The 14794-nt window shown below is 42.4% G+C and overlaps 1 protein-coding gene across 9 annotated transcripts in view; it reads right to left on the minus strand.

Annotated features, from left to right (window-relative positions):
- The window catches only part of LOC103552557 (zinc finger protein 239-like), a 53783-nt gene that overhangs the window by 22242 nt on the left and 16747 nt on the right, over positions 1–14794 (minus strand). For 5 of the 9 annotated variants that reach the window (XM_070610214.1, XM_070610213.1, XM_070610217.1 and 2 more), the window contains one exon: positions 6694–11989. The exons of 2 other annotated variants lie outside the window; for them this stretch is intronic. In XM_070610214.1, the coding sequence (XP_070466315.1) occupies positions 11640–11989 (350 nt within the window). In that variant the 3' untranslated portion in view covers positions 6694–11639. Of the gene's footprint in view, positions 1–6693; positions 11990–14794 lie in introns of those variants that run through there. 2 more of the 9 variants (XM_070610215.1, XM_070610216.1) reach the window with 1 other exon arrangement.

Here is a 14794-nt window from a genome sequence, read left to right on the forward strand (position 1 = left end):
GAGGTGTAGGTCTGTGCCCAAGAACTGAACCCATGCTGCCAAAGCAGAGTGCACTGAACTTAGCCACTAGGCCACCAGAGCTTGCCTATGTGGTCTTTGATGTTACTATTGCAATTATTTTGGCATGCCACAAACCACACTTATATAAGATGGCAAACAATTGATAAATGTTGAGTGTGCTCTGACTGCTCCACTGACTGGCTATTCTCCTGTCTCTCTCCCTCTCCTCAGGCCTCCCTATTCCCTGAGACACAAGAATATTAAAATTAAGCCAACTGATAACCCTACAACGGCCTCTAAGTGTTTAAGTGAAAGGAAGAGTTGCACGTCTCTCACTTTAAATCAAAAGCTAGAAATGACTAAGCTTAGTGAGGAAGGCATGTCGGAAGCTGAGAGCTAGGCCTCTTGCACCTGTTAACCAAGTTGTGAATGCAAAGGAAAAGTTCTTGAAGGAAATTAAAGTGCTTCTCCAGTGAATACATGAATGAAAAGAAAGCAAAACAGTCTTATTGTTGATATGGAGAAAGTGTTAGTGGTCTGGATAGAGGATCAAGCCAGCCACAACGTTCCCTTAAGCCAAAGCCTAATCCAGGGCAAGGCCTTCACTCTCTTCAATTCTTTGAAGCCTGAGAGAGGGGAGGAAGCTGCAGAAGAAAAGTCTGAAGCTAGCAGAGGTCAGTTCATGAGGTTTAAGAAAGGATGCCACGTCTATAACATAAAAGTGCCAGGCGAAGCAGCAAGAGCTGATGTAGAAGCTGCAGCAAGTTCTCCAGAAGATCTAGCTCAGATAATTAGTGAAGGCGGCTACAGTAAACAACAGATTTTCAGTGTAGACGAAACAGCCTTCTATTGGAAGAAGACGCCATGTAGGACTTTCATAGCTAGAGAGGAGAAGTCAGTGCCTGGCTTCAAAGCTTCAAAGGACAGGCTGACTCTCTCGTTAGCGGCTAATGCAGCTGGTGACTTGAAGTTTAAGCCAATACTTATTTACCATTCTGAAAATCCTAGGGCCCTTAAGAATTATGCTAAATCTGCTCTGTGCGCTATAAATGCAACAGCAAAGCCTGGATGACAGTACATCTGTTTACAACATGGTTAGCTGAATATTTTAAGCCCACTGTTGAGACCTACTTTTCAAAATATTACTGCTCATTGACAAAGCGCTTGGTTATGCAAGAACTCTGATGGAGATGTACAATGAGATTAATGTTTTCATGCCTGCTAACACAACATCCATTCTGCAGCCCATGGATCAAGGAGTAATTTAGACTTTCAAGTTTTATTATTTAAGAAATATATTTTATCAGGCTATAGCTGCCATAGATGAGGATTCCTCTGATGGATGTGGGCAAAGTAAATTAAAAGCCTCCTGGAAAGGATTCACTGTTCGAGATGCATTAAGAACATGTACGATTCATGGGAAGAGATCAAAATACCAACATTCACAGGAGTTTGGAGGAAATTGATCCCAGCCCACATGGAAGATTGTGAGGGGTTCAAGACTTCAATGGAGGAAGCAACCGCCGATGCGGTGGAAATAGCAAGAGAACCAGAACAAGAAGTGGAGCCTGAAGATGTGACTGAACTGATGCAGTCTCATGATAAAACTTTAACAGATGAGGTATTGCTTCTTATGGATGAGTGAACAAAGTGGTTTCTTGAGATGGAAACTACTCCTGGTGAAGATGCTGTGAAGATTGTTGAAATGACAACAAAGAATTTAGAATATTACATAAGCCTAGTTGATAAAGCAGTGGCAGGGTTTGCGAGGATTGACTCCAATTTTAAAAGACATTCTACTGTGGGTAAAACGCCATCAAATAGCATCGCATGCTACAGAGAAATTGCCTGTGAAAGGAAGAGTCAATCAATGCAGCAAACTTCATCATTGTCTTATTTTAAGAGATTGCCACGGCCACCTCAGCTTTCAGTGACCACCACCCCGATCAGTCAGCAGCCATTTACATGGAGGCAGACCCTCCACCAGCTGAAAGATTATGACTCCAATGATGGTTAGCACTTTTTAACAATAATAAATTTTTAAATTAAGGTATGTCCAGTTCTTTTTAGATACAGTTAGATTACACACTTGGTAGACCACAGTATAGTGTAAATATAACTTTTATATTCATTGGGAAACCAAAAAAATTCATGTGATTGACTTTATCGTGGTGGTCTGGAACTGAACTCGCAATATCTCCGAGGTACACCTGTATGCCAGTTCCTGTTGCTTTGCACCCTTGTGAGCATTTGGTATTGTCAGTACTTTAAATTTTTAGCTTGTCTAAAAAGGATGTGAGGTAGGAAGCTTCTGACATGGCTCCCATGGTAATCACACCCTTGGATAACCCCCTCCTCTTGAGTTTGGGCTGGATCTAATAACTTGCTTCTAACAAATACAATAAGAAATACTAACAATATTAATTTCCCTTTCATTTTCTTAAGACAAATGATTATGGCAACAGTGGCGAGGTGTTACTTCTGTGATTGGATTCCAAATAACCGTGACTTTCATCTTGCTGGTCTTCTCTTTCTAGCTCTCTTGCAAACTTGCTCTGATGGAGAGAGCCACCTAGCAAGGGACTGAGGGCCGTCTCCAGCCAACAGCCCGCAAGGAACTGAGGCCCACAGTCCAACAGCCCTCAAGTAACCAAATCCTGCCAATAATCATGCTTGAATTGGATCCTTCCCCAGTTGAGCCTTCATTTGAGACTGCTGACCCAGCCAACACCTTGATTGAAGCCTTGTGAGAGACTCTGAAGCAGAAGATCCAGTTAAGCTGTGCCTGGATCTTTGACCCACAGAAACTGAGATAATAAACGTATGTTGTCTTTTTTTTCTCTTTTTTTGAGGAAGATTAGCCCTGAGCTAACATCTGTTGCCAATCCTCCTCTTTTTTGCTGAGGAAGACTGGCCCTTAACTAACATCCATGCCCATCTTCCTCTACTTTATATGTGGGATGCCTGCCACAGCATGGCTTGCCAAGTGGTGCCATTGTCTGCACTTGGGATCCGAACTGGCGAACCCCAGACCGGTGAAGCAGAACGTGAGAACTTAACCGCTGCGCCACCAGGCCGGCCCATGTATGTTGTCTTAAGCTACTAAGTTTTGGGGTAATTTGTTACAGAGCAATAGATAACTAATACAGTGTGTAATGATATCTAATTGTGGTTTTAATTTGCATTTCTCCAATGGCTAATGATGTTGAGCATCTTTTCAGATGTGTATTCACCATCTATCTTCTCTTGTGAACTGTCCATTCATACTGTTCCTTTTTTTAAAAAAAATTGAGTTGCTTCTTTTCTTTTTTTTTTTTTTTTTAAAGATTGGCACGTGAGCTAACATCTGTTTCCAATCTTCTTTTCATTTTTCTCCCCAAAGCCTCCAGTACATAATTGTACATTCTAGTCGTAGGTCCTTCTGGTTGTGGCATATGGGACATCACCTCAGCGTGGTCTGACGAGTGGTGCCATGTCCGCACCCAGGATCCAAACGGGCAAAACCCTGGGCCGCAGAAGTGCGGTGTGTAGACTTAATCACTCGGCCATGGGGCCAGCCCCCATTTATTTTCTTATTGTTGAGTTTTGAGAGGTTTTTAAAACATATATTCTAGATATATTCCTTTGTTATGTATCATACAAATGTTTTCTACTAGTCTGTGATTTATCTTTTTATTCCCTTAGCAGTGTCCTTCAGAGAGTAAAAAAGTTTTTGACTTTGATGAAATCACATTTTTTTCTTTCACGGATTGTGCTGTTGGTATCATATCTAAGATCCCTGCTTCACTAAAGGTCATGAAGCTTTTCTCCTGTTTTCTTCTAAGAGTTTTATAATCTTATGCTCTACATTTAGGTCTGTCACTCATTTTTTAAAAAATAGCTTTATTAAGATATAATTCATGGGGCCGGCCCTGTGGCTGAGTGGTGAAGTTCGCACGCTCTGCTTCGGCAGCCCAGGGTTTTGTCAGTTCCACCCCTGGGCGCGGACATGGCACCACTCATCAAGCCATGCTGAGAGGCAGCATCCCACATGCCACAAGTAGAAGGACCCACAACTAAAAATACACAACTATGTCCTGGGGGGCTTTGGGAGAAAAAGGAAAATAAAATCTTAAAAAAAAAAAGAGAGATAATTCACATACCTTACAATTCACCCACTTAATGTGTAAATTCAATGTTTTTTAGTATATTCAGTTATGCAACCATCACCACAATCTAATTTTAGAATATTTTCATTGCCCCAAAGAAACTCCATACTTATTAGCAATCAAGCACCTTCTCCACTTCCCAACCTTAGCCCTAAGCAACCACTAATCTACCTTGTTTCTATAAATTTGCCTATTCTGAACATTTCATATGATTGGAATCACACAGTATGTGGTCTTTGGTAACTGACTTCTTTCACTTAGCATATTTTCAATGTCCATCCATGTAACATGTAGCAGTATTTCATTTCATTTTATAGCTGAATAATATTCCACTGTATGGATATACTATATTTTATTTATCCATTCATCAGTTGATGGACATTTTGGTTGTTTCAACTTTTTAGCTATTATGGATGCTGCTGCTACGAACACTTGTGTACAAGTTTTGATGTGGACATATGTTCTCATTCTCTTGGGTATACTTAGGAGTGGAATTACTGGGTCTTTTGGTAACTCTTTATCTTTTTGAGGAACTGCCAAAATGTTTTCCAAAGTGGTTGCACCACTTTACAATTCCATCGGTAATATATGAGAGTTCCAACCACCACCACTTGTTATTGTCTTTTTGATTATTGCCCTGCTAGTGGATGTGACGTGGTATCTCACTGTGGTTTAGCTACAATCCATTTTGAGTTAATTTTTGTATACAGTGTAAAATGTAGATCAAGGTTCATATTTTTGCTTCTGGATGTCCAGCTCTAGCATCATTTGTTGAAGACTGTCCTTTTCTACTGAATTGCTATTGCACCTTCCTCAAAAATCAGTTGATTATATTTGCATGAGTCTATTTCTGAATTTTCTATTCTGTTCCATTATTCTCTATGTTATCCTTTTGCCCATATTACACTGTCTTGACTGCTGTAGATTTATAGCAAGTCTTAAAATCAGGTATGAGTCCTCCAACTTTGTTCTTTTTCAAAATTGTCTTGGCTAGTCTAGTTCCTTTACCTTTCTATATAAATTTTTGTCTGGAATGCATTAACTCTATACGTCAAGTTGGGCAGAACTGATATCTTAACCATGTTGAGTCTTCCAATCTGTGCACACGGTATGTCTCTTCATTTCTTTAGTTCTTTTTTCATCTTTTCATTAGCACTTTGTAGTTTTAGCATATAGAAGCTGCACATATTTTCTTATATTTATTTCTCTTTCTCTTTTGGAGCTATTACATATGGTACTGTTTTTTAAATTTCAGTTTCCAATTGTTCATTGCTACTGTATAGAAATTCAATAGATTTTGTATATTGATCTTGTATCCTGCAACCTTGTGAATAAACTTATTAGTTCCAGGTCCTTTTTATAGATTCCTTGGGATTTTCTACATAGACAATCATATCATCTGTGAATAGTTTTACTTCTGCCTTTTCAACCAGAATGTCTTTTGTTTTTCTCTAGCCTTACTGCATTTGCTAAGACTTCCAGAGCAATACTCAATAGGAGTAGAGACAGTAGACATTCTTGTCTTAGTTTCCAATCTTAGGAGAGCATTCCATTTTTCACCATTAATAATGTTAGCTGTAGTTTTATGCAGATGACCTTTACCAATCTGAAAAAGTTCCCTTCCATTCCTAGTTTGCTGAATTTTTATTATGAATGGATGTTAAATTTTTGTCAAGTGCTTTTTCTGCACCTATTGATATGGTCATGTGATTTTTCTGGTTAAAACAGTTAATGTGAATAATTACATTGATATTCAAGTGTTGAGCCAGTCTTGTATTCCTGGGATAAACACTATTTGGTTAAGTGTTATCTTTTTATATACTGCTGAATTTGATTTGCAAATATTCTGCTGAGGAATTTTTGCATCTACGTTCATGGGGGATATTGGTTTGTAGTTTTCTTGTACTCTGTCTAGTTTTGATATGAAGGTACTGCTGGCTTTATAAAATGAGCTAGAAAGTACTGCCTCTATTTTCCAGAGTAAATTGTGAAGAGTTGTCATGTCTTCCTTAAACGTTTAGTAAAAGTCACCAGTGAAATCATCTGGAGCTAGTTTTCTTTTTTGGAAGCCATGAATCAGATTTCTCTAATAGGTAAAGAACTGTTCATCTTATTTCTCCTCAAACGAGTTTTGGTAATTTGTGTCTTTCAAGAAATTGACCCATTTCATTCAAGTTGGTGCGTATACATGCACGGAGATGTTCATAGTATTTCCTTATTATACTTTTAATGTTTGTAGGGCAAGGAATGATGTCTCCTCTTTCATTCTTTATGTCAGTAATGTGTCTTCCCTCTTTTTTTCTGGGTCAGTCTGGCTAGACATTTATCAACTTTATTGATTTTTTTTTAAGAATCAGCTTTTGGTTTCATTGATTTTCTACTCTTATCTATATTATTTCCTTCTGCTTGCTTTGAGTTTTTATTTTGCTCTTCTTTTTCCTAGGTTATCTAAGGTGAATTACCCCATTTTGGAGACTGCATAGCCATAATACCAAATTCTGATTAAAGTAGTGCCAGGGAAAAAAAAAACTTATAGATGCAAAAATTACATATAAAATATTTTATGAAAAATAATCACATAATTAATAGAAAGCCCAATATTATAATATCAATAAATGCTAAAGAGCCATTGGCTCTCATTCAGCATCATTTAAAAATGAATAGGTAGTATGCTCACATTAAAACTATATTTAAAAATACAAAATGAAAAAGTACAGAAAAGCCTCACTCCCACCCCTGCTCCCCCAGACAACCATTTTATTAGTCCCTTGTTTATCCTTCCAGTGTGACATTACGCAAATATAAGCAAATATGAATATTCTCATTCCTCTTCCTACAGAAAGTGTATATTTTTATACAATATATATTTCTATATACATGCATACACACAGTGTTCTTCACCTTGCATTTTTCATCTTATAATTTATCTTGGAGATACTTCCATTTCCATAAGAAAATTTTGTTACTTTTTATTTCAGCTATGAACCGTTCCACTGTGTGGATGTAGTTTATTAAACCAGTCCTTTATTGATAACATTTGTGTTGTTTTCCAGTTTTTTCAGAAATTTCTGAGTCAAATAGCATAGACATTTTAAAGGTTTTTTGATATATATCACCAAACTGTCTTCTGGAAAGGATGCTGCCAAAGTATTCAGGGGAAACTAAATTCACTGAAATGCACTTATTAGAAAACAAAAAAGGCTAAAAATAAATAAGCTCTAACCATGTAACTCAAGAAGCTAGAAAAAAAATGATAAACCTAAAAGAAGTAGAAGTATATAATAAAGAATAAAAAATTTATAGCACTGTAGAAGCACAATGTGTCCTCATTAGGAAAAATATAAGTAAACCTACATCTACATACATTTAGTAAAATGGCAGAACATTTTTCTGCTTTTCAGGATTTTGCAAAACCTCTTTAAAGATAAAGAGGCCATCTTAAAAGCAACCAGAGAGAAAAGACAGAGTGTCTCAAAGGGAACAGAAATTAGGCGAATAACAGACTTTTCAATAGCAGCACTAGAGGCTAAGGAACTGCTGAGTAAAAATAAACATCAATCTCGACTCTATACCCAGCTATGCTATAATTCAAGAGTAAGGGAGAAATCAAGAAGTTACTACCCTCAGACTCACTTGCATAAAAACTACTGAGGGATTCATTTCATTTATATAAGAAACTCTTCTATAAGGCTTAGTATGTGCCAGACACTATTTTAATCATCCTACATGTATTAATTCGTTTGATCCTAACACCAACCCCACGAAGTAAATAATATTATCATTTTTATTTTTCAGATGGAGAAACTGAGGCACAAAGAAATTAAGTGATCCACTCACAGCCAGAGAGCAACAGAGCCAGATAGCAAACCCTAGCAGTCTGGCTGCAAAGCTGGTGCTTGTAACTACTATACAATCTGCCCCTAATCTGCGAGGCTGGGAAATGGAACTCAGAAGGAAGGAGGAAAGGCAAGAACCAGTTGCAAGAAATTGGCAAATGTGTATGTTAATCCTAACTTGCACTGGCTATTTACAATAGTAATAACAGTGACAAATTTTTGTTGTTGTTGTTAAAAACACAGTGAAATTAAAACCATATACAACATAACATGTACCATGGGAGAAGGAAAAGAAGAGTTAGTGTTCTCTACTGTGTTAAGGAGGGCATAATACGGACCTTAAGTTATGCTTGTTAACATAAAACAAAAAGAGATAAAAATTGACCACTAACCTTGTAGAGGAAAATAAAGAGAGAATAAAGAGAACATAATCCAATGGAAAGAATGAAAGGAGAGAAAAAGGTAAAAAACATCCCCCCGGCCAAATCCCAATCCAACAGACTTTTTCAAGGATTTTGACATGTTGATCCTACAATTTATATGAAAGAATAAAGGGCTTTGAATAGCCAAGACAATTTCTATAAAGCTGTAATAGTCAAAAGTCTGTTCTTGGAACAGGGATATACAAATACTCTATTAAAAGAATATATATCTGATAGCTTAGAATATGACAGAAATCAAAATCCATCAATTAGTTCTAAAATATCAGCATAAAAAAATCTCAAAAATGTAATGTTCAGTGAATAAAGCAAATTGGTAAAAAGATAATATACAATATGATATAATCTATATAAAAATTTAGAATACCATGGACATACAGGTCATAAGAAAAAAACACATAACAGGAGGAATACACAGTAACTTAGGCATGGTTACCTCTGAGCAGAGTTCAGAGAAAAGATAGGGCATGAGGCTTTAGTTGTATGTGTGTTTGGTTTTTTTCCCCTAACAAAAGATCTGAAGCTAATATGTCAAAAGTTTTAACATCTACTTAATCTCAGAAGTGAGAAAATAGTTATTTTCTGAACTTTTCTTTATGTCTGAAATACTGTATACTTAAAATATTTTTTTAAAATCTAAAAACAGAAAGAAAAAATAAAAGGGAAGAGATAGAGAGGGAAAACAGAGAGGAAGAGAGAAAAGAAACTAATATAAAACCTCAGAGGTGTTGTGAGAATTTTATTAATACCTTCATTGACCAATATTTGAGTGCCCCACGCGTGCCAGTTGCCGTTATAGTCCTTGAGGATACCAACCTCCTTTCCCACGTTAGGCCAATGGGCCCTGGACAGCGCAACTGGCAGCCCTCTTAAAGAGCCTGAAAGTCTTTCTAGTCCTGGATATCCTTTCCTCTGAAATGGCTGCTCAGGGGGCACAGAGAACACGTTGCTCTTAGGTGAAGGATTTGGTGGAAATGTTGACAAACCTCTCTTCTCTACCCAGATTGAGTATGAAACTTGGTTACTGACCTCTTCCTAACCTCCACTAGTTCAGGTCTTCCCTCTTCACAGCCAGGCCCCCAGGCTCTGTCTCTGATTAATCTGTGCCTCCTGAAAGGGGTCAACCTTATTATTGCCTTCATATATGATCCCTCCTTCCATTGGAGGGATAATGGTCCCACCTGACGTGGCCCACCTGGGAAAACGATGGGGCATGGAGCTGCCTGCCAAAGCCCTTCACAGCAGCTCCTCTGCTCCTGGTCCCAACTGGCCCTGATGCTAATGGGGCCCATCTTTACCCACTACAGGTCACTCTCTCGCCAGCACAGATCTCTCCCTGGACTGTACTCGGGGTCAAAACACCTGCTGGAGACTTTGAAGAAGCCTCTGGGCTTTCCACCCCACCATCCCAAAACCCACCTCCCAGGCACTGTTCTTTTCCTTTTCCTTCTAACCATTCCCTACCCTTTCAGAACTGCTTTCCTCTCCTCTAACTGCCTTCCATAAACCCTGACCCAGCCCCTTTCTTTAGTGATCTCCTCTACCCTGCAGATGCCTTACCTGGTGATTTCTACAACGCATGGTGCAAGACATCCAGCAGTTTGGTGACATGATCGACAGGGAGACACTCATTTAGGGCCAGCAGGCTCATAGCCTAGAAGGGCACTTTGCCAGGTAAGGGGCATCTTCCCCAGAGGAAGACCTTGTTAGTCACTGGTCCTGGATAACTCATGGGTTATGTCTAACACATGCCTCTTTGAGATGAAATATAAAACAAAAGAATAGCTACTGCTACCCAGATTCTAGTGGAGTCGATCTTATGTGGAGGTGGTCAGTCCGAATCCTGACACATAATTCCATTTAGGGTAATCATAGGATGTTTTTCCTGAATAATAATCAGATATGTGTTTTAACATATGAGTTTTGACTATTTTTATAATTGACAGTTCTGGGGTTCTGGATTCTTATGTTGAAGATATGTATTTTTAAATTTACTACACTGATTTAATAATATATCTCTGATAAAGTCCATTAGTATATTCACCAAGTTAACAGGATTTCTCTCCTGTAGGGATTAACTCATGATGAAACCTGTGATCTGACTGAAATCTTTACCACACAACATATGTTTTAAAAAGGTTTGACTGGGGGCCGGCCGCGTGGCTGAGTGGTTAAGTTCACGCGCTCTGTTTTGGCGGCCCAGGGTTTCGCCGGTTCAGATCCTGGGTGTGGACATGGCACCACTCATCAAACCATGCTGAGGCGGTGTCCCACATGCCACAACTAGAAGGACCCACAACTAAAATATGCAACTATGTACTGGGGGGATTGGGGGAGAAAAAGCAGGAAAAAAAAAAAAAGATTGGCCACAGTTGTTAGCTCAAGTGCCAATCTTTAAAAAAAGCCACTTTAAAAAATAAAAGGTTTCCATGTGTGGACCTTGAAGCCCTCACCACACATATCACACAAACAGGAGCTCTCTCCCACGTGGCTTCTCATTCAACAGATATTTACTGAGTGGCTCCTCGCACCAGGCACTGCACCAGGAGCTCAGGACACAGGTGAGCAAAGTGTGCATAGCTGTGCTCTCATGGAGCTCCCAGAACTGTGGGAGAAATGGCCTCTCTGGTAAAGAGGGAGATGTGCACTCCAGCAGCAGATCTTACCACACTCTCCACACTCAGGTTTCCTCCCAGGTGAAATCTGATGGATGTGAAGACCTGAGCTCACTTCCCGCATGCACAGCGTTTCCACCCTGTGTGGACTCTCTAACGAACATGAAGGTTTGTGCTGCAACTGAAGCCCTTATCACAGCATCGCATTTAATGGTTTTCTCCGGTGCAGACTCTCTGATAGAGAAGATCTGTGTTCCAAATCAAACCTTTACCACACTCAGCACATCTGTAACATTTCTCTCCTGCGTGGATTTATTGAGGAACTCAAGGTGAGCCTCCTTCCAAAGCCCTTACTACATTTATCACATAAAAATGGTGTTTCTCCTGTGAATTCTTTGACAAACTCGAAGATCTACGCTCTGACTGAAGAAGCCCTTTCACGCACATCACATTTGTAGAGCTTCTCCCCAGTTTGACTCTCTGGAGAATGTGAAGATCAGAGCTGTGACTGAAGTCCTTACCACGCTCCTCACTCTTGAAGGATTCTCTCCTGTGTGGACTCTGATAAGCATGGAAGTTTGTGCTTTAAGAGTTTCATACTTAAACAGTTTCTCTTGTGTGGACTTTGTGATGCACGTGGAGATCTACGCTCTGACTGAAGCCCTTACCACACTTAACACATTTGTACACTTTCTCTCCAGTGTGGACTCTCTGATGGTTGTGAAGATTGGAGCTCTGATGGAAGCCCTTGCCACACTCCTCACACTTAAAAGGTTTCTCTCCTCTATGAACCCTCTGATGAACGCGGACATTTGTGTTATAACTGAAGCCTCTGCCACATGTATCACATACGAAAGGTTTCTCTCCAGTGTGAATTCTCTGATGATAGCGAAGATCCGTGCTCCGACTAACGCTCTTGCCACACTCAGCACAGTCATAAAGTTTCTTTCCTGTGTGGAAAAGGGGATGCTTTAAGAATGAGAAAATTGGGGACCAGCCCTGTGGCCGAGTGGTTGAGTTTGCACGCTCTGCTTCAGTGGCCCAGGGTTTCACCAATTTGGATCCTGGGCACGGACCTAGCGCCCTCATCAGGCCATGCTGAGGCAGTGTCCCACATGCCACAACCAGAAGGACCTACAACTAGAATATACAACTATGTACTGGGGGCTTTGGGGAGAAAGAAAAGAAAAGAAGATTGGCAACAGATGTGAGCTCAGATGCCAATCTTAAAAACAAAAAAAGTAAGAGGTAGAATTTCAAAATAATAACAGAGGGGAAAAGGAAAGAAATAAGAATTCATTTAGAACTTCCAAATAATAAGGAGTGGGGGATTAAACAGAATGCATAAAATAAGAGATCAGGAATCAAATCAAACATATCAATTACCACAGTAAATGTGAATGGGCTAAATTCCCCTTCGAGTCTTAGAGACTCCAAGATTAGGTTAAAAAAAGGCCAACCATATTCAGCTTGCAAAAGACAAAAATATACCAGGCAAATGCTAACTAACAGAAAGAAGATAAGTAATGTCAATATCTGACAAAGCAGAATTCAAGGCAAAACACACTAAACAAAAGGTATAATCCACTAGAAGAATATTAACAATCATAAAGAAATTGTCAAATCCAAAATCACTGCATAAAACTTTAAAAAACCCTAAGCAGAAAGGTACATAAGAATGTTAACTGCCAAGATGGCGCCGTGAGTAGTCCTCTTTGTCTCTCGCCCTTCGAGTCTACAATTATTTGGACACTTATCGCTTGACAAAGGATATCCAGACAGCATCTCAGGACGTCTGAGACACCCACGCGACTATACATCGGAAGGCGGATGGACTTTCCTCCGGGAGGATGTGGAAATAGGTGAAAACTCTCCGACCCCGACGGGCAGCCTAGTACCCGCAAGCGGCTTTCTTCCAACGGACGCCCCCAGAGGATCCACACACATCTAGGGCAGGAGCGAGAACACAACAGAGGAGCGACGGTGGAAACAGGTGACCAGAACCCTACCTAAACCCCCCGCAATTACTCCTAAACGCAGAGGGAAACTTTGGAGTTGCACACCTGAGCCCGCGGGGAGAGTCTCTCCCCGCCATTGGCGGGGAGACCCAGCCTGGTGCTCGGGGCGCCCGGAGGGTCCCAGAGAGAGACACGGAGGGCAGGGAGGTCTCCCAGCTGCCGTTGCCCGCCCCGTGGGACTAGGGATTGCCGGAGATCTCGGAGAGGACCGGGGCTGGGGGAACTTTCAAAGGCCGGTTCGGCGACCCGGAGGGGAAGCGCCGGAGCTCCGCCAGGCAGCAGACAAAACTCTCTGTCTGCCATTAGCAGAGGGGCCACGCCCAGCATTCAGGGCTCCCGGCAGAGGCCCGGAGAGAAGCCCAGAGGGCGGGGCGACCCCCAGCTGCCGTTGCCCGCCCCGTGGGACTAGGGATTGCCGGAGATCTCGGAGAGGACCGGGGCGGGGGGAACTTTCAAAGGCCGGTTCGGCGACCCGGAGGGGAAGCGCCGGAGCTCCGCCCGGGCAGCAGACAAAACTCTCTGTGTGCCGTTAGCAGAGGGGCCACGCTGAGCATTCACGGCTCCGGGAGAGGCCCGGAGAGAATCCCAGAGGGCGGGGCGACCCCAGCTGCCGTTGCCCGCCCCGTGGGACTAGGGATTGCCAGAGATCTCGGAGAGGACCGGGGCGGGGGAACTTTCAAAGGCCGGTCCTGCGACCCGGAGGGGAAGCGCTGGAGCTCCGCCAGGCAGCAGACAAAACTCTCTGTCTGCCATTAGCAGAGGGGCCACGCCCAGCATTCAGGGCTCCCGGGAGAGGCCCGGAGAGAAGCCCAGAGGGCGGGGCGACCCCCAGCTGCCGTTGCCCGCCCCGTGGGACTAGGGATTGCCGGAGATCTCGGAGAGGAGAGGACCGGGGCTGGGGGAACTCTCAAAGGCCGGTTCTGTGACCCGGAGGGGAAGCGCCGGAGCTCCGCCAGGCAGCAGACAAAACTCTCTGTGTGCCGTTAGCAGAGGGGCCACGCTGAGCATTCACGGCTCCGGGAGAGGCCCGGAGAGAATCCCAGAGGGCGGGGCGACCCCCAGCTGCCGTTGCCCACCCCGTGAGGCTAGGGATTGCCGGAGATCTCGGAGAGGACTGGGGCTGGAGAGAGTTCCAGAGACCCAGCTTAGTAGCCTAGGGGGAAACCCTACAGGCTCACAGCAGCCTTAGGGAAAGCCTCTGCACAGCACCAGTAGAAGGCACCCAGCCGCCAGCCACAAGGCTGGAAGACCCCAGGGCAAAAGCAGCATAGCTAGGTGTACTAACCACAGACTGTAGAAGATGCCAATAGCTCTCCTGCGACCCATAGAGGACAAGTGAGATTTGGTGGGTGCCGACAGCAACGGAGCGACAAATATAAGTGATCCCTCCCCTGGCCGCTGGAAAAGCCCATAACACCGTTGCAGACCCCAAGGAGAGAGCGCATCTAGGTGGGCAACAACAGTAGGCACCTGCAGCCTGAAGCCCCCCTGTGACGGCCCCCACGGCAGAGGAGGGAATCCAAAGGGCCACTGTGGCTACGAAGAGGGGCCCAGGCCCAGTTAGCAACTACAGACAGGGTTCCTGGTTGGTGAAGTATAAACAGCTGCTCCCCCCACCGCAGCAGCTGAAACAAGTGAAAGGAGCAACTAAACTCTATCTCCATGCGGAGGCACAAATCAACATCATCAAGCAATATGAAAAAATACATTAAATCTCCAGAACAGAAAGAAAGTAAC

This window comes from Equus przewalskii, chromosome 2 (genome assembly GCF_037783145.1).
Source record: "Equus przewalskii isolate Varuska chromosome 2, EquPr2, whole genome shotgun sequence".
In the NCBI taxonomy this organism is placed as follows: Eukaryota; Metazoa; Chordata; class Mammalia; order Perissodactyla; family Equidae; genus Equus; species Equus przewalskii.